Source organism: Trichophyton benhamiae (assembly GCF_000151125.1).
Source record: "Trichophyton benhamiae CBS 112371 chromosome Unknown Abenha-G-c-38a07.r1, whole genome shotgun sequence".
Classification (NCBI taxonomy): domain Eukaryota; kingdom Fungi; phylum Ascomycota; class Eurotiomycetes; order Onygenales; family Arthrodermataceae; genus Trichophyton; species Trichophyton benhamiae.
The window spans coordinates 75843-94690 of NW_003315079.1; the positions used below are offsets into that span (position 1 = coordinate 75843).

Below are 18848 nucleotides of genomic sequence, written 5' to 3' on the forward strand. Positions count from 1 at the left end.
TTTGATGTAAACAAGATATAAACAGTTGTTCACTATTCATTCTAACTGTAACCAGTTAGTAAAATATACAAGGGTCCTCACCTCCGCTGTGTCCTTGTGGCTTGGTAAACAAGAAAAAAAGGCCTTATAAAGCCTGCCGGGGAACTCTATAGAGAAGAGTTAGCTGGACTGGAACAACATAAATAGCCAGTCCTTCTTCGCCCTGGCGCCAGGGGGAAAGAATGAAATTCACGATCGGAAAGCTATATACTCCTATACCCTATACTCTATACCCATTAGTTATATAGAGCATACTTACTTCAGGAATATATATATATACCACCATGCCGCCTCCAAAGGATATCCCGAACCCTGCTGAGGATCCCGGTAAGCTCTAGCATCCCACATAACTAGCGCTAGCGCCCTCAGTTCCGTGTTGGCTCTTGTCTCCTAATAATAATAATAATAATGCGCAGGGGACTATACCATAACCAGCGACGTACATAGCGACACATACCCCGAAATCGACCCGAAAAAGCAAGACTTTACAGGCAGAGTAATTTTCATTACTGGCGCTTCGGGGGCTCTTGGCCGAGCCGCAGCCTTGTCTTTTGCCAAAGCCGGTGCATCTAAAATTGCCCTTGCCGCCCGTGCCGACCTGACCCAGGTATGCAAGGAGGTTGAAGCTGCAGCAGAATCTGCCGGTCGAAACAAACCAACGGTCCTGACCCTGTACATAGACGTGAAGGATGAAAAGAGCGTGGCAGCAGCAGCCGCCCGAGTAGAGGAGGAATTCAAATTCTGTGATGTGGTCATCAACTACGCTGGAGTAGCTGGCATCCTCGGCAAGGTAGCAGACACAGATACGGCTGAGTGGTGGGACATGTTCCAGATAAACCTTTACGGGTCTTATCTCGTCGCTCGGTCGTTTCTTCCGCTGCTGGCAAAAGGCGGCGATTCTCGATATCTCATCTTGGTTGGCAGCGTCTGCGCCCACTTTGCCATCCCCGGTGTCAGTTCCTACCATATTTCGAAGCTGGGTGTCATTCGGTTGGCGGAGTGCATCAATGCTGAATACGCGGAGGAGGGCATCACTTGTATCGGCATCCACCCTGGGAACGTCTTCACCAAGCTGGTCCGTGGGATATTCGATAAAATGCCACCTGAGCTTAAGCACGGTAAGCCCCTCGTCCACCCTGAGGCCTATGCATAACTAGTCAACTAGCTGACTCGACTGTCATCGCGTAGTATTCACCGAAACCCCCGAGCTCAGCGGCGATGCCCTCACCTACATAACGTCAGAGAAGCGTGAGTGGCTCGGTGGTCGATACGTGAACATGGTCTGGGACATGCCAGAGCTCATGTCGAACGAGGAGGAGATTGTCGACAACGAGAAGCTCTTTTTCCGCCTGAAGTGCTAGGCTCTGTATACACACATCTAGGTATAGTTCAATAGACGATGGAGTGGAGGATGAAATTGCCGATGAACCTGATGCTGTCTTTTCCTTTCGCCTGACGTCGTCACGGCGTTTAACTTGCTAGTTATTTCGTTTAGTTGTCTTAAGTTAGCCGACTCGTCAATCGCTTAGTTAACTCGTTAGTGAGTTTCCCAGAAAGGCTAAACAAGCTTAAAAGATCCCGTGTTTGCTCCACCGCTAAGGATACGTTAAATTGCACCTCACTTCATATAAACACGCAGACATCCGCCGTTCACGCCTTGCTCGGGACAGCTGGAGGCCCCTAGCTTGTCCACCATTCGTAACTAAGTTAGCCAGAGGAAGTGCTGCGTATGCAGAGTGCCCTGCTGTGCAACGAAACGAACCTGCGGCTGCGGCTGAAGACATGGATGAGCGCGGTAAGGGTAAGGCGCCCAACCCCAGCGTCGACGAGGTGCCCTGTCTTCTGCCGACGAGATGGTGGTTTGCCAGCACGGCATTTCCCCTGCTAGCCGTGAGTCCGTATCATTTCCGTTGCCTTGATGGCTCTCGCTTAGCTGAAGATGACTGTGTCCAGGGAACGCTGGGCCCTATGGCAAATGCATTCAGCATCTGCTCACTCTCCCAGGACTGGAGGGCAGAGCTGGGAACCGTTGGAACCGGAAACCTTCCAAAGACCGTCAAAGACCCGTCATGGTTGTTCATCACTCGCTTAATCTGAGTCAGGATCCTTGAACAGAGAGTTGTTCTCATGCTAAAGCTCCTGCTCTAGGGCGATCACGATTAACTCCGTCTCCCTCGGTTTTGCCTTGATATCAAATTTGTCTCTTCTGCTGAATATGGCTCGAAGAGTCCGGTTCTCCGTCAGCCAGCCCATCACTATTGGCGGCTGGTATATCGCCTCGGCCCTTTTAGTGGGCCTCACCGTCGCGGTGCCTCGGGTGACGGACTTGCACGGTAGACAGCTGACCCAGGCCTACTACTATGCCATCATGGCGGCTGCCATCTACTTCTTTGTCTCCTCTCTCCTACTGGTTACCGTCTATGGCGCGAACACTGGACGCTACAGCAAACACTTCCACCTCACCACCAGCCAGCGGTCGCTGATGTTGCAGACTATTCTCTACATGATGTACCTCCTGATCGGGGCGGCCATATTTTCTCGCGTTGAGAACTGGAGCTACCTGGATGCTCTATACTGGGCCGATTTTACCCTTCTTACCAATGGAATTGGAGATCTCGCTCCAGCCACACACCTTGGTCGAAGCCTTCTGTTCCCATTTGCCGTTGGAGGAATTCTAACTCTTGGTCTTGTTGTTATGTCTATCCGGTCGATGATGATCGAAAGAGCGAGGACACAGCTTACTGCAAGAACAACAGAAAAGACGAGGAAACTGGTTACCGAGCAACTGCAATCGGGAGATATAAAGAAGCGAATGCTTCAGCCGCTGGCGAATCAAGATAACTCATTGTCAGACAAAGAACTGCAACAAGAAGAGTTCCAGTTGATGCACCGTATACACAAGACCTGTGCCTGGCAGCTGCGGTGGCTTTCTCTCCTAATTTCAGCTTTCGCATGGGCAATTCTTTGGCTGGTTGGGTCGGTTGCATTCTGGCTGGCAGAACGAGATGCTGGCTGGACGTATTTCACCTCTCTATACTTCGCCTACGTGAATCTCCTTACAATTGGTTATGGTGATGTTGTCCTTGGCCAGTCATGGGGAAAGCCATTCTTTGTTCTATGGTCACTTCTCGCTGTCCCGACCACCACCATCTTAATCTCAAGTATGGGTGATACTGTTGCAAAACTATTCCACGATGCCACAATTTTTGCAGGAGATTTAACTCTGTTCCCTCACGAGACTGGTATCAAAAATAGGCTGTTCTCCTTCATACATGGCATGGTTGAATCGCTGCGCCATCGTGGACGTCACACGGAGTATATTAGCGGGCAGCCTATCAGTGATCATCCTCACACATACCACTCAGCTTCGATGGAGAACCTGACTCCACAACACTCGGAATATCAGGATGTAGGTCTGTCTTCTCAAAGATGGTGTGCAATAGTACATGAACTTGGGAAGATTTACAATGATCTCTCATGTGATCCGCCAAAACATTACTCTCACGACGAATGGTGCTATTTCCTCGGTCTTATAGGGCGCGCTGAGGGATGCTGCCCTTTTTCCCAGATACCTCCCACAGATGCGGAATTATCCAATGCGGAAAGGGCTCGCCGTCTATTAGAGAGGCCGCCGGCCCTTGGTTTCAGAGAAAAATGGAGTTGGGTCGGCGCTAAAAGCCCTCTTACAGGGGACCGAAACGAAGCTAGGTGGCTATTTGAAGCTCTATTATTTACCTTAGAGGAGGAGGTAAAATCCCAATGCAACTCTTCCTATGAAAAATCAAATACTTGATACTTTCTAGTACAAGTGAGCATTCATTGCAGGGATGTGCGACTATGGTCTAAAAATAGTGAATGGGGAGGCCTTCTTGAACCACCTATCTTCACAATGAATCCTTTCTAGACACCCTAATATACCTGGATAGACCCGGATCTCCCACATTACAAGAATCTGACAAGCCTAATCACTCTATTTGGCCATTTGATGTTTTAAAGCCCGGCGCTCACAGCATCAATAAGGGAGTATACCTTGTCAGCATCATAGCACAGAGAGTATACAAGTGCATCACAGCTTTGGCTATACTGTCCTATTTCTTTTATACTAGATTGATCTATTCTAGTCTTATTGAGCGTTAGTTTGCCTGCCAGAGACCCCATCTACTAGGAGGCAAGGTTCTGGCTCTCTTGCGAGTCTCTGAACATGAGAGAGGCGAACAACAAGTCCGAACTCCTGCCTCCCTTTCTTATATCTTCTCTGGTTATTGTGATTATCCTTATCGCTCTCCTCTGGTTCAAGCATTTATATAAGATATCTGCGAGTCGTGGCCCTCTTATTAATACTGAGGAAGAATCCCCCTTCAATCCCCAGCCGCAAACCCCCCAACAAGAACCAATCCCATCATCTCCGGCTAATACTGCTGGTACATCGACTACAGAATTGCGAATACAGCGTTTGATCCGAAAAAAGAAACCAGGGTCAAGCTTAGCACCGTCCTCCACCAGTTTTAGCCAGGACCTAGGATATCGTAGGCAGAGCTGTGAAACTATGCATAAGTTTCCTGATTCGCCTGTAGTGTCTCAAGATGAACTACAAGATTTTGGAGCTTCAAATTCCGTTCCATCTGGCACTTCAACGTTGTTTCCGTCAAGCTCTGGTGGTCGTAGTGGCAATGACTATAGGACACAGCAATCAATACCCTTACGGGAGCTGACTAGAGACCAGACTCATAGTAAGTTCTTTATCTCCTTTATTTAGCCTGTTGAGACAAAGAAACGATCTTTTTCGAATAATCGTAAACAAAAGTACTGAATCACCGCGTCCCTCTAGAATTGAACAATCCACATCCATACTACGGCCACAAAGGGGAGTCCTATCAACAAAATAATCCCTATGGAAGGTATGCCTGCCGTCAAGATGAATTTTATCGAAACAACTCTACACCGACGGGCCCTTTTGGAACGGTGGGGTCAGATACGGTACGTGAAACTGAGAGTAGCTCTCGGGATTTTAGCTCTACCGGTAGCACCCACCAGTTAAGGGAGGAACATATGCGTAGCTCTCCAGAGCGGTCAAAATATACCCACCCTAGTTATGAGCGAAGAGAGTCACGGAGTCCACCACGGTCGGGTGAAGGAGAATCTTTCCACTCTTCTCTCCGGCCTGATCCCCTATGTATCCACAAGGCGCGGTCAAGCCCATTGCCCTCGATTTCCCCCAGCGATAGATATACCTGTGGAATGGCCCAACCAGAAAGCTCAAAAGATGCGAGTCAAAGGAGTGCCAGGTATGATTTCAAAAGCAGATCTTCTCTCGAGTACCGTCATCCGCGCCAAGACTGGCTTTCCCAGGCCCAAGTAGGCTCAGTGCGAAACGACTCCAAATGGAGACAAAAGGAGGCAATAACTAGGGGCGAAGATGGGCTACGGACATTCGAAGGTTCTAGAACGTTCAGCATCGAACGATCGCGAAGTCACCGTAAGTAAAATTGAGTCCTCCTTTACCCTGGGTGGCTTAGGAAACAAGATACTAATATTTCTTTACGTTATTAGCCTTTGGAAAGCAACACAACCGAGACAACACACAGATATCCAGCACAAGTGCCACTCGTCACGATAATCCTGGGACTGCTGAAAGACCCGAAGAACCTTATCCAATATCAGCCGGCCAGACCCCAGTTGCTTATGGATTACCCCCTGGCAGCGCACGCCCCCTCGCAGAGTTTGTCAATGACACAGATGAGAATAAGGTGGAGAGGAAGCTGAATCTCTTAGACTTGGTATCGCAACTAAGGGATCGAGATGTCTAGGATAAGAGACAGTATGGAGATAGGCATTTCTCTAGCCTTATCCCACACCAACGTCACCTACATAACACCTTGTTTGTCTACTCAACCGAAGAGAACTTGGGGTGCAGATTGCTATTCAGTTAGTTCAATTGTCACTTTTGCTGAATACTAGGAATAAGGACAGGTATACCTAAGTATGCTGCCTAGCCAGGACTGGTTGGTCGAAGGGGCGGTTGGTCACCATATCACGAAAAGTGGCTCCCACCCATGACCAATAGAGAGTGCATAGGTGTTGTCAAGTCGATCACCCCAGGTAGATTTATCCACGATGCAATTTTGTACTCGGGGCTATACACGTTGCTAATAGCCGATACTCCACCCAAGATAGACGGCTCCATACAAGTCGATTACGGCGAGACGCCCGTCTTCACTAACACTAAAATTTCCAGAACTGATGTCTAGAAAGCAGCAGACCACGAGCTTTCTGGGCAGCCTCCTCAATCGGAGTTCGAATTACTCCCGTTTCAGGTATTGCACATACACATTAACTATGATATCTTCAAAAATATACAAAGCAGATAAATTTGTGCGAGTTCTTTTCTAGTCATACCAAATTTAGATGCTGTTAATATTGATCCGTATTTCGATAGCGACGAGAAGCGTCCGCCGTATTTCAAGTATCTGCGAGCGGGAAGATCGGCTCCATATCCCACAAACTTCTGACAGATTTTTTTGGCTCAGCTGGGGAGGAGCAGAATGAAATCGCCATGTCGCGGGAGCAGATGTCTCGTTTTCGCGCATCCAAGTGTTAACTGTGATTTGCTGAACTCTAGCGGCTAGAGACTTTGGCTTCCCGTGTCTGAGAGTTTAATCCAATAATATCACGAGTCTCGCCGTTAGCTCCCGGGATGAGGCTTGGCGTGCCAATCAAATAAACTGTCCGCTCTGCTGCCCCGTATTGACAACGCGAGCTCATGTGCTCTACGCTGTGTCCTCAGTTCTTTGTGCTCTGCATGTTTGTCTCCACAGGAAGCCCGGCCCCAGAATGTACTTTGAATTGCATATTTCTTGTAACCCTTGCAAAAGCCACTCTACATGGATCTATGTTCTTACGTGGCCCAAGGTGAAAGTATTACAAGGATCATCAATGTTATCTCCTCCAAGTATGAGCCAGGCACCCCCTCTATTGACTAATTTCAAAAAAGTATCCATATTAAATGGGTTCATGTTCCTCTATAATTGCAACAGTACTCCGTAACTATTGACCATTTGCCCAATTGTGACACCACTTGAGTGTCTAATTATACATAAGCCTCTTTGGTTGAAAGATGGATACTCCACAAGCACAACACGAAAAGCGCGAAGCAACTCAGGACGAAGTGGCTAATCTACAGCATGTGGCTGACTCGGTACCAGCTGTTGTTTGGGTAGCCCTCGTAGCGGGTGCAGCAGAACGATTTACATTCTACGCTGCAACAACTCCATGGCGTAAGTGTCAAGATAGCTATCAGGCTGTAAATTCAGCTAGTTCCTAACCTCACCCTATGTAGAAAACTATATACAAAATGGCCGCGGCAATCTTGCTGTCCCGGGTTCTTTAGGACTTGGTCAAGCAACCGCGACAAATATTTCCAATGCATTTTTTTTCTTCTCGTTTTTGTCGCCTTTGCCATTTGCCATTCTCTCAGATGTATGGCTAGGGCGTTACAAGACGTTATGTCTAAGCTTCTCGTCGGTGCCCCTTATACCCCACATACTGATTAAGGCTAACTGGTTATATAGCCTTAATATTTGCGGGTGCTTAGCGCTTTTTGTTACTTCTCTTCCATATGTGACAAACGATTCCATCAAAATTGCCGGATTAGTAATATCCATGGTTTTTCTGGGACTTGGGACAGGCGGTGTTAGAGCCACCGTGTCTCCATTTATAGGTATATAATTTGATATGTCTTCTTGAGAGTTCATGAAAGCTAACCTCTCTTCAAACAGGTGATCAATACACTGTTTTGACTCCGCAACTGGTAGTCACAAAACAGGGTAAAAGTTTTGTCACGGATAGAACATTGACTCTTCAGTATATATACAATGTTTTCTACTGGTGAGAGACAATATAGGCTGCAGGAGCATATATCTTGCTAATGATTATTATTATAAGGTTCACCAATATTGCTAGCCTCTCACTGATTGCTTCTACCTATTTGGAGAAAGAAGTTGGCTTCTGGGCTGCTTACCTCCTTCCATTGAGTACGGTTTGGATGTTAATTCCACTGATGCTATTTTGGCAGAAAGAATTCGGTACGTTGTGAGTATAGTTACCCCCTGCCTAGCATCCTGTTGATAATGAAAAGTCAAGCTCTCGCCGCAGGGGAATGTTTTACCGCAGGCGGCAAAAGTCATTGCGTGTGCAATTCGGGGACGCTTTCAATTAGATGCAGCAAAACCAGCATATCAGGCGGCAACGTATGGTAGGGAAGTTGAGTGGACCGATCAGTTCGTCTCTGAGATGAAAAAGGGCCTCATAGCCTGTAAAGTAATGTGCGTTATTTCGCAGGCCTTATCTATTCAGCCGGTTACTTGCTAAGATCTTGTGGCAGGGCTTGCTTTGTACCATTTTACTTGTGTACTAGTCAGCTCACGAACAACTTGATCTCTCAAGCTGGTCAGACGAGGCTGGGCGGGATTCCAAATGACACGATTCAGGCACTCAATTCCATCGCTTGCGTTCTGTTAGGCCCGCTTATACAAAAGATACTTTATCCGGCGCTTCAAAGGTATGGAATCGCATTCAAACCAATTGCACGGATGACCTCCGCGTTTGTCATTATGAGCACCGCGATGGCTTTTACCGCCGGGCTGCAGAAATTGATTTATACGAGAGGGCCATGCTACGATCAACCGCTCTCTTGTCCAGACTCGAAGGACGGCCGCATACCCAATGACATCAGCGTCTGGACGCAAACACCTGTTTATTTCTTGCTGGCAGGCGCAGAGATACTAGGGTTTGCAACATTATCCGAGTATAGTTACTCCAAGTCACCACAGGATATGCGCAGTCTAGTCCAGGCATTGCGACAGGTTACAGCAGGAATTGGATCTGCGGTGGGAATAGCTACCTCACCACTCGCGGCAAACCCAAGAATATTGTACCTATATACGGGTTTAGCGGTGGTGATGATAGTTACTGCCCCCGTATTCTGGCTGATATTCCGGGGCTATGACAAAATTGACGAGGAGCTCGACTGTATAGAGTCAGCTCAGCCTGCTAATAACGGTCATACAGGGGACACAGCACATAGTGTCCGCCCATGATAGAAGGCTGCAATTGGCAAACTTACTCCATACGCTCATGTATATTTGTCTACAGCCCTAGTTAACTACCCTGAACCGCACGGAGTAGTCAAACTATAAAAGACCTAGCTACTTAGTCCTCCGTACACCACCCATCTTCCCACGACGCATACTGAGAGACGTGGCCAGGCCCCAAAGAATATCCAGAGAACGTAAGCCTGCGCTCAACAACTAGGGTAAACCGATCTGCATAGATCCGCATTAAGCCTACTCCGGGTAGGTTACGTACCACTGTTGCCCAGGCTGTTGGTTTATCCTGTCCAACTTTAACAACATAGCACAAGTCATGTACAGGCAAAGAGATGCCTCTACTGTGTTGTTAACCTTATTACTCCGTAGATGATTCGAAATACTCCGGGTTCCCAAGTAGTCGCATAACTTAGTTATCGGAAAAGTCAGTCTGAGCTCAAGATCGCTTTGCGGGGTATGCCCGGCTGGAAACCCATTATCATATTTCTTCGAAATTCACCTCCGGCCTGCATTTGACTTGGGAAAGCTGGTAAGGAAAAGAAGCTGGGGATCTGACACTATTCGGGCATATTCGAGGCCATGTGCTCTCGGGTAGGCAACGTTTATCCCGGTAAAGACAATGTCTTAGATGACTCTGTGCTCGCGGGATACGTTCGCTACACCCTGTTCAGGTTATGGCCAATTGGTTTCGCCATTTAAAGCTGGGCAAAAGTCAACCGGTCTGGCGGGTCGTTTAAGGTTGAGCTGACGAGAACGAACGTGTAACATCCAAGGGTTAACTTAGTGTACGCCGTAACATGATGCATGTAGCTAACAAGTGGGTTAGATGCTGGCCACACACACACGTATGCGTATACTTACGTATATACACCATGTTCGTAAAGTGGCATTCTTTTCCGTGGAGAGCGCAAGGATGGTATGGATACTCCATGTTTGAGGATATAATAGCCCGGGTCAGCGTTCCATATCTCATATATAAGTAAGCACGGACTGCTAAGTTCCTCAATAAAGCAGTAGCAATTTCTCAGACTCCAGAAGAACACTGAACTGCCAACGGAATTTATACTCAGATTCATCGTTTGAAGATTAATTTCGTGAAACCAGAGACCATGAGTAAGAATGGCATTGACGATACGTCATTTTCGTATGAAGCCTTCTTGGTCAACATGCCCGGTAACAAAGGTAAGCTTACTTTGATATCCCTTATGAGGTGTCCTAGTTAAATTAATTTGGATACTGCGGATAGCTGGGGCAAAGATTTCGTGCCATTGGAGGCTTCCTGAGCCCGCCGGAGACGTGAATGCACAGCGTTATTTCTACTCCCTTGATCTGCTCCTGCTGATAGAGATTGTTGCTTGCGAAAACGACAAAAATGGGAGCGTTATTCCGTATGCCACTGGCAACGTCCTTGAGAATCTCGTCCATGAGTGCTACAAGGTTCAGGAAGCATCAGGCATCAAAGAAGTTGAGCAGGCAGTAAAGGTGATACTTGTCCCCAACAATGGATATCTCTGCAGGAATGATGTCCTTGAATTGAGAATGCGAAATTCTGCATTTGTCGGCTCGGTTATTCGGTTTCAACCTTCTCCTGATGGCCATTTGTCATCGGTTGCAGTAGACGAGTACGGCAAATGCAGCTTCCTAGCTCTGTTATCTTCGGCTCCTGGGGCATTACTTGCGAAGCAGTCCTTAACATCTCATTCTGAAGCATTCGCAGTATTAGAAGAAGAGTTGAGAGTTCGGTTGTCTTTCAACTGGGTGCTTCCGACTAAACCGACCGTACGCAAAGTAGCCCTGATCGGAGGGCGTCCCATGTTCGACATACATAAAGGATCATACGGCCATCAAGGAACATTCGAGGCAGCTTTAGCCCTGGGTATATTGGTAGATGTCGTCGATCGACCGGGGCATTGGCTTGAAGGAGAAACGTATTCACATCTAAGAAATGAATTCGTGGCCGTTGATATGACCAACGACGCGGAGCTTCCCTCGAGGATTGCTGAAGCACTCAAAGGAAGGGGAATCGATGCTATCGTTACATTCTCGGATGAAGTTGTGGTCGCAACGGCGAAAGCAGCGGAGATATTGGGCCTTCCAACCGAGTCCGCACAAGCGATTTTACGTGCCCACAACAAATATGAGACTCGCAAATTGCTAGACTCTGGTAATACCCAGACACAAACATTGCGACTAGATAATGCGGCGCAGCTGGACGACCCTCCTGTAGCTATGAAGGTGGCATATATGCAATATCCGTTGATTGTCAAGCCATGTCGGGATGGCGCATCCCGTGGTGTCAGGAAAGTCAACAACTATGCGGGCATGCGCCAAGCAGTGCAGCAACTAGAAGAAAGTGGCCTCTCGAAGTACGGAATTCTCCTCGAGACGTATATCGACGGTCCAGAGGTAGATGCAAACTTTGTGCTTTGGGAGGGCGAGGTCCTTTTCTGTGAGATATCTGATGAATTGCCCTGTCAGGCAGATGCAATGGATGCGACTATTTCGGACAATTTCGCGGAAACCATTATGTTGCTACCAAGCAGGCTGGACCCCAAAGAAACACAGCTTATTCAATCGTCCCTTCATCAGAGTCTTCTTAAGCTAGGGTTCCGCTCTGGAGTCTTCCATGTTGAGGCCCGGGTGCGAAATTCTTCCATGGGCTATATCCAAACTGATGGTATCTTGGACCTTGCTGACGTCGTTCATTCAGCAGCAGCGAAAGACCAGCCAGATGTGTTTCTGATTGAAGTCAATGCTCGGCCACCCGGGCTGCAATGTGTGTTCGCTACCACCTATACATATGGTGTGGACTTCTACGGGCTTCAGTTTCTTCGGGCACTCGAGGATCGTGAGCGTTTTAGGGCTTTGTCCAAACCTTTCTCCTGCCACGCTCAGTACTGGTGCGCAATAGTAATGATTCCTATCCATCGCCCAAACATCATAGTACCAGATGACCTTTGCGAAAGAGTAATTGAACATCTTCCAGAAATTACTCCACACATGTCTCGGGCAGAGCGCATTACTTGGACAAAAGTCGTATCACCGGTAGGGGGAACAGGGTTTATAGGGTATTTCCTATTGTACTCGAGGACCAGCAGAAGGCATTTGTTGGAAGTCGGAGGTCGTGTCAGAGAGATCTCTCAAAAGATATTGGATGGTTGACAGTTTTGGGGTGCAGCGGAAATACCATTGTAATTAGCCGAAGAACTGAGGAACTTATCTTCTCCATGTATTTAGAGAGATAAGCCGGTTAAGTACAGCAGATGGTCGACAAGATAATGTATTCCCCACATAGCAGAATGAAGTTGTGATAAGAGTGGCGTGGAAAAAGCGGAGGCGTTCCAGATTTTTGTTTGATTGCGTGTGGTTTGGCGTTCGCTTTGTAGCTAGAAAGTCTGTCGGTAAAAAGTATTTTTGTAACTAACTATACACTATGGCCGACTGGGTTTAGATTTCCGGGGTGACAGGTATCCTTTTGGAGATATCATTCGTAATTACTGTCCGTTTATTGCAAGGTTAATGACATCCTAACCTGGCAGTAGCCTAGATATAGCCATATTCCAGAAGCTCAAGTGCACTAGGTCATATCTCTGAAACAGGACCGAGTGTGGTATAGACGGCCTCGATCTCCTTTTGGGTATATTCTTTTCGATCAATTTTATTACTTAATAATCAAGCTTGGTCCTTGTTCCATCTTCTCTAGCAGTATTTGCCAAGAGCTTAGGTATGCGTTATAATTCTCAACGTGTGGAGGCCAAAACTCTTGCGCCATAGCCGCCTAGATAGTATCCTCCTTTTCAGTTAAACATTCCAGGGTGTTTGAAACGTGGAGGTGGAGGTACTGGATAACTTTTGTTGACATGGCCTATTATAGTAACTAGTTAGCCAGCAACAGAAAAACTTACGGAGTACCACCGTAGCCCAAGGCCATATATCTGTTGCAGCTGCCCAGGGCATGGAATGAGCGGATCGAGCAAAACATAGCGGTGGCCAGATCTACCGAACCGCAGCGAGCCTCTGCTTAGCCCACGGACAAAGGAATAAGATGGTATCGTTAATGTTGTGTAACTCCTTTTAACAGCAGAGCTCCATGTTAAGCCGGCGATTTGACTGCTCGAAAAGGACGAAGTTGTGGTGTTTGACGCGTTGAGGTCGAAGTTGAGGCTGAAGTCATCACGAGGGTTTTGCCAAGACCCATCTCGTGAGCTGACTAACCTAAAGAGGCTTAGCTCGCGACAGGGAGCTCCCGCACGCGGATAAACCTAGTTTGCACCCGAATGCCAACCTCTCTGGGAGCAGAACAACGACAGCCACCCTCACCAAGCAAGGGCCGCGAGGCAAGGCGGCAAGGCCTCGGGGCTCGCTTCAAAGAGCATGGCTTCTACGGGAGTGACAACGACGGGCCGGTTGATGTAAGCTCACCTGCCGAGAGAAAGATGGTAACTAATCGCTTGACGCGACGGCCATATCGGGGAGGCAAAACGATTCAAGACGCGCTCTCAACTGGCGTTATGAACGGGTACCAAGATATATTTGCCTTCGGACGAGTAGGGAATACAAAGTAGAGGAACTACCGGTACAAAGCGTCCACTACGAAAAGCAGAAAGAAGTGCCATGGCTAAATCCAAATCGCCGACCGCCAAATACTCAAGCTATTCTTAACATAAGTAGCTTGACTACATGGCTTATCTAGCTAACCATTATTCTTGCGATGAAACGTTGGATAACACTCACTCCGTATTGTTATACCATATTTTAATAAATGGCCGCCGTGTCTGACGCCTTACGGGCGGCTTCAAATATATCTCCGTTTTGTACGGACGTAAACGAACGCTTTGCGTCATCCCGCCCCATGAGTTAATCACCCTGCAGCTTGGCCGCCAGCCTGAGTGACGAGTTAACGATTAACCCTAGCCTGAAGGAATGTTAGACATTAGATTGCTCAGGAGGATGAAACGGAGAGTCTCTGCCGTGTGTTGGTCACTTCTCAGGCATATAGTGGGTGGTCTTGCGTGACCTCTGTGCGTATATATCCCTGGGGAATCGGCTGTCAAGCCTGATCAGCCCGTGTCCAACTGATATTTAAATGCATTCGGTTACCCGTGCGAGCGGTGTGACACTGGATTTCCAATGCATGGCTGCCATGCCTCCCCTTCCAAGCCGCAGGGTTCAGCCAGGGGTCCCGTTGTATTGCCTGGCTGCCGCCAGTGCAGCTCAGCCTGGAAGTTGACATAAACTGATTACGGCCTTTTGACTTACAAAATTGAAGGATCAGTTTGGCCTAGGAGATATTTAAATACTATGCCTTCTCGCAGCCCGACTCTCTTTCATATCTAGGTCTATACTTTGATACCCTTGCACATAGAATCGTGTCCCATACTCCGTACCAGAAAATTTATCAGTTACTGATAGCTAGTCAATATTACGATGGAAGGCGGAAGCCCCCTAACTTGCACTGAGGTGACGGCCCAGTGTCCCGTTGAGGCCTCGATCTACGGATACTATCCCAACCGGCCGATCAACGCTGCTCTGGTCATTGTCTTTGGCATTCTCATGCTCGTCCAAGGATGGCAGACTTTCAAGTACAAGACCTACACCTACAGCTTTGCCATGACTGTTGGCTGTCTGGGTGAAGCAATTGGTTTGTCTAGGCTATATTCATCAGTCAAAATCTTCGCGTTAACCAGATACTGGCAGGTTACGTCGGTCGAATAATACTGCATGACAACCCATTCTCAGCGACCGGCTTCCAGATGCAAATCACCACCCTCATCATGGCTCCCGCATTCTTTAGTGCAGCCATCTACCTTACTCTTAAACATCTCTGTCTGGCGCTGGGACCGAACTTGTCTCTCCTCAAACCCCGTTTTTATACCTGGATCTTCATCGGCGTCGATCTGCTCTCGCTCACGCTCCAAGGTATCGGGGGTGGTCTTGCGGCTACCGCAAAGCAGAACAAGGCTCAGCAGGATGCCGGTACTAATGTTATGATTGCCGGTATTGTCTGGCAGGTCTTTACGCTAACTGTCTTTGGTTTCCTTGTCGCACATTTCTTCTGGAGACTCAGGAGTGAGAGGAGGCACGGTGCCAATCCAACGGCAAAACAGCTCTGGGGTAGCAGGAAGTTCAAACTATTTCTTGGAAGTACAACCGTTGCCTTCCTATTCATATTCATCCGATGTGTTTACAGGTATGTTTCTTTCTAACGTCAGACTGGTTTAAGTACTTATGTAGATGACGGCTGACTCTAACTTTACTAGAATTGCCGAAATGGTTGGTGGCTGGAGAAACGAGATTATGCAGGATGAGGTCTCCTTCGTTGTCCTTGAGTCCTTGTAAGTTGTGTCCCCTTTGTAAATACCACGTACTGGTTGTGGCATGTCTAATCCGGTAAATAGCCTATGTCTAATCGCTGCTCTGCTCATGACCGTCTTTCATGCAGGGGACTGCTTTCCCCAGATGAGAAGCGATTTTGTGGCTACTAAATTTGTTGACTCGCTCCCCTTGTCTTCCGCTGACACATCCTATACTGCTGTTCACAAACAGCCGCTTATGCCTGGCGAAGATCATTGATCATGCATTTACTCATCCTATCGTTGGCTCCTTACCTTTTGTTATATGGATGAATGTTGGATTTAATTATGATTTACATACGGAGTCATGAGTCTGAAACCGGGAGGAAAATATCTACTTAGATGAAACTGATGCAGGCGCCTGTCTCGTCAGAGAAAAGGGTTCATAATTTTGGTATCAAGTTTGTCTAAAATACATATCTCATCATTTTCTCGTTCACTTTTGTCTTTAAAATCATTAGTATAGTCTCATAGCGAGAACGCTCATTAAAACATAATAAACCATTATACACCAGTAACTCCATGCTGTTATCCATCCGAAATGGGGGAAAAGTCTAAACTGGGAAATGGAAGAGCAGGGAAGAGTCGGTTTCTAAGCGTCTCCCTCAAGTCTTCTCAGGCGGTCAATGCCAAGATGGCTTTTACCGTCTTGGCCATAGAAGAGACCGAAGGCATACAGTGCCTTGTGGCTCTCACCAGGCGGCGCGACGATAGTTCGAGTGATAAGATCCGTCTTTGTTTGGGGGGTGCGGAAGATCTTATCAACGAGCAAGGGGCTTTGATAAAGAAAGCTGACGGTGTCGGCGTACGTGTACAGAGGATGAGGGAGGTAGCGTTTGCGCCTGGGCCAGATAGCTAAGAAGGAAAAGGCATATAGGATGGCAAACCCAATGAGGGTATAATAAGCCGGGAAGTAAGAGGAGATGCGCACCTGCTCAAGCTCGGCGTAGAAGCGCGCCATGAAGACACCGCCGGCGAGGATGGGCAGAGCGAGGGAGGCGACGCTTATAAAGGAGATATAGGCTACCTTGTAGTGGCCGGCAACGAGAGCGTGGAAGGTGGCTTCAAGAGGCAGACAGGCATTGTAAGAGAGCAAGAGAGATTTTTCTGCAAAGGCGCCGCGCGGGGAGGAAAGGTCAGCGTAGGCCTGGGCGGCGCGGAAATAGACGTCAATGGGCTGCCAGGCAAGGAAGAGGAAGTTTGCGAGCATGGCCGGGATGAAGCTGAAGAGAAAATTGGAGGAAGAGAAGCCGGACGCAGACGGGAGAGTTGGTAGAAGAGGCAAGAAACCTCGCTCCAACGGGCGGTTGACGAAGCTGACGGTAATGAAAGCGATCAGCAGAACGAGGGAAATGACAATCCAGACGACAATAAAAGTATCTTTGAGGAACCAGGGTACCCATCTATAGCGGAAGAAGGGTGAGTGTAGGCTTCTTTCGAAGGAGTCCTTGCTGTGAAGGTCCTGTCGCTCAAGGTCAATGGAATCGATGTTGTGGTTACTGCTGGTGCTGTTGCTTCTTCTGTGGCTATGGCCCTTTTCCAGCAGGCGGTCCACCGAAGATACTCTCTTCAATGGTGCGGCCTCCTGACCCAAGGCGTAGAAACTATCCCCGGGAGCTGCAGAAGATTTCCAATAGCCTAATCGCAATTTTCTGGGAGGAAGATGGCCCGCTACATTAGGAGTGACCTCTGACTGGTCAAAGTCGTGCAGCACATTTGATCGTTGGATAAATGGGATGACGTCTGCCAGGCTTACGGGGTCCCACTGGAGACCACTGGTGCCAAAACCAAAGCGGGCCAGCAGGGCGAGCAAAGCCAGGGCAAGAATGGAGTAGAGGGAGAAGAGCGTCCAGCCAACTCCCTGAACGCTGACCCAGCGGAAACCGCCATCTTGGAGAGTGCCATAGAAGCGAGGTTGGAATAGGCAGCTGAGGAGAGGCACAGTAAACCAATCGACGCACCAGAAAACGAGCAGACAGACACCTACGACGGGCTCGCCATAGGTGAAGTGTGAGAGATCTGGCAGAACAAAGTTTCTAGGCAGCATGGACAGCCGCTGGAACGTGGTGTCCCTCGCCGTCTGAGCGCGGGCTATACCCGAGAGAGGAGCTATGCGGTAGACAGCCGCTTGCAGGACAAAGATCCACAGAACGAACAACATGCCGATTATCTGAGGCAGGAACTCAAACAAAAAGTATTCCGAGCCGCCAAAGTAGACATATGCGGTCATTCCATCGTTTCTCGAAGACCAGATATTGATGAAAGCGAGGGCTGCGGCCATACCGAGAGTGAGGAGGATAACAGGGCCGAGCAGTACCGGTCGAAGAACGTAGGGAACAAAAGTGAGCGGCGCGTTGATTGGGGGATCGACAGCCAGGAGGATTCCGGTCTTTGGCGAGCTTCCCATTTTGTCATTATCATTATCATTATCATTATTGTTAGTATGGTCATTAATTTCCTTTTTGACATTTGTATGTGTGTTCCGTGTATGGTCATCTTTGTGGATTTTGTTGGTTGCTGTGGTGTTGGTGTAGTAACCGAGTCCCTCGTCAGGAACAAGGCGCTCAACAGGATAGTCAGCAGAGGTGGCTAGCGATCCATGGCGTCCATGGCCCGTAAGTTCCTCATCTCTGGTCAACTGGTCAATGGCAAAGCGAATGTAAGGTGAGTCATCCATAGCTGGAGTCGGCGTGCCGTTCTCTGCTCGAGCTGCGGAGCTCATGTTGACAACTCTAGCCGGTAGGGGCGTATCTCGTGCCTGCGTATCTGTCTCTGCCTGTGGTTGTGTCTCTGCCTGTGGTTGTGTCTCTGTCTGTGGTTGTATCTCTGCCTGTGTCTGTCGACGGTCTGGAGAAGGATGTCGAGAGGAAGCTGTTTGGTAGGGGACCACAGTGACTCTACTGGCGCTGGAGTGAGAGGTCAGGTCTGAGAAGGAGTAATAGTCGTCCGAAGCAGCAATTGACTGCTGGGAGGGCGTGTGAACCAGCTTCGGCTGGCTACCTGGGCAATTAATCAGTATATGAGCTTACTTATAGAGGTATAATGGCCGACTTACTGCCAACGACCTTCAACCGAGGCGTCTCAAGTGGGTGCTGCTGCTGGTGACGCTGCATAGTGGGTTTGATTATGGGTTATTGGGGGGGGGCTAGACGGTGAAGAGGAAGAAGAGGCAAGAGAGTGACTGGGCCCGCCGACTTCTTATCCTCGCCATCGTTGTCCTTATGAGGCGGCGGGTGGTTGGGAGTTGTGTCCCCGTCTGGCTGGCTGGCGCGGTGATGTGGGAGGCTGGGAGTGGCCGCCGCTGCAGGCCCCAGCCTCTTCTTTTGGGCCTCTCCAGCACAACGTCGACATC

General features: G+C 48.5%; 6 protein-coding genes across 6 annotated transcripts; 5 read left to right on the top strand and 1 right to left on the bottom strand.

Annotated features, from left to right (window-relative positions):
- Positions 1-323: 323 nt before the first annotated feature.
- ARB_03515 (short-chain dehydrogenase/reductase, putative) lies at positions 324-1400 on the top strand (the record flags this gene model as incomplete). Its single annotated transcript, XM_003010214.1, has 3 exons — positions 324-366; positions 456-1157; positions 1228-1400. The coding sequence occupies 3 exons, from the start codon at positions 324-326 to the stop codon at positions 1398-1400; spliced, it is 918 nt and encodes a 305-aa protein (XP_003010260.1).
- Positions 1401-1821: 421 nt separating this feature from the next.
- On the top strand, positions 1822-3832 carry ARB_03516 (potassium channel, putative; the record flags this gene model as incomplete). Its single annotated transcript, XM_003010215.1, has 2 exons — positions 1822-2114; positions 2188-3832. 2 exons carry the CDS (start codon positions 1822-1824, stop codon positions 3830-3832), a joined length of 1938 nt encoding a protein of 645 aa, XP_003010261.1.
- Positions 3833-4240: 408 nt separating this feature from the next.
- ARB_03517 (uncharacterized protein) lies at positions 4241-5846 on the top strand (the record flags this gene model as incomplete). Its single annotated transcript, XM_003010216.1, has 3 exons — positions 4241-4769; positions 4868-5515; positions 5590-5846. 3 exons carry the CDS (start codon positions 4241-4243, stop codon positions 5844-5846), a joined length of 1434 nt encoding a protein of 477 aa, XP_003010262.1.
- Positions 5847-10252: 4406 nt separating this feature from the next.
- Positions 10253-12388, top strand: ARB_03518 (uncharacterized protein; the record flags this gene model as incomplete). The annotated part of the gene is made up of 3 exons (XM_003010217.1): positions 10253-10325; positions 10390-12043; positions 12211-12388. The coding sequence occupies 3 exons, from the start codon at positions 10253-10255 to the stop codon at positions 12386-12388; spliced, it is 1905 nt and encodes a 634-aa protein (XP_003010263.1).
- Positions 12389-14570: 2182 nt separating this feature from the next.
- ARB_03519 (uncharacterized protein) lies at positions 14571-15482 on the top strand (the record flags this gene model as incomplete). The annotated part of the gene is made up of 3 exons (XM_003010218.1): positions 14571-14784; positions 14883-15333; positions 15404-15482. The coding sequence occupies 3 exons, from the start codon at positions 14571-14573 to the stop codon at positions 15480-15482; spliced, it is 744 nt and encodes a 247-aa protein (XP_003010264.1).
- Positions 15483-16088: 606 nt separating this feature from the next.
- On the bottom strand, positions 16089-18609 carry ARB_03520 (uncharacterized protein; the record flags this gene model as incomplete). The annotated part of the gene is made up of 2 exons (XM_003010219.1): positions 16089-18496; positions 18552-18609. The coding sequence occupies 2 exons, from the start codon at positions 18607-18609 to the stop codon at positions 16089-16091; spliced, it is 2466 nt and encodes an 821-aa protein (XP_003010265.1).
- Between the last annotated feature and the right edge of the window lie 239 nt (positions 18610-18848).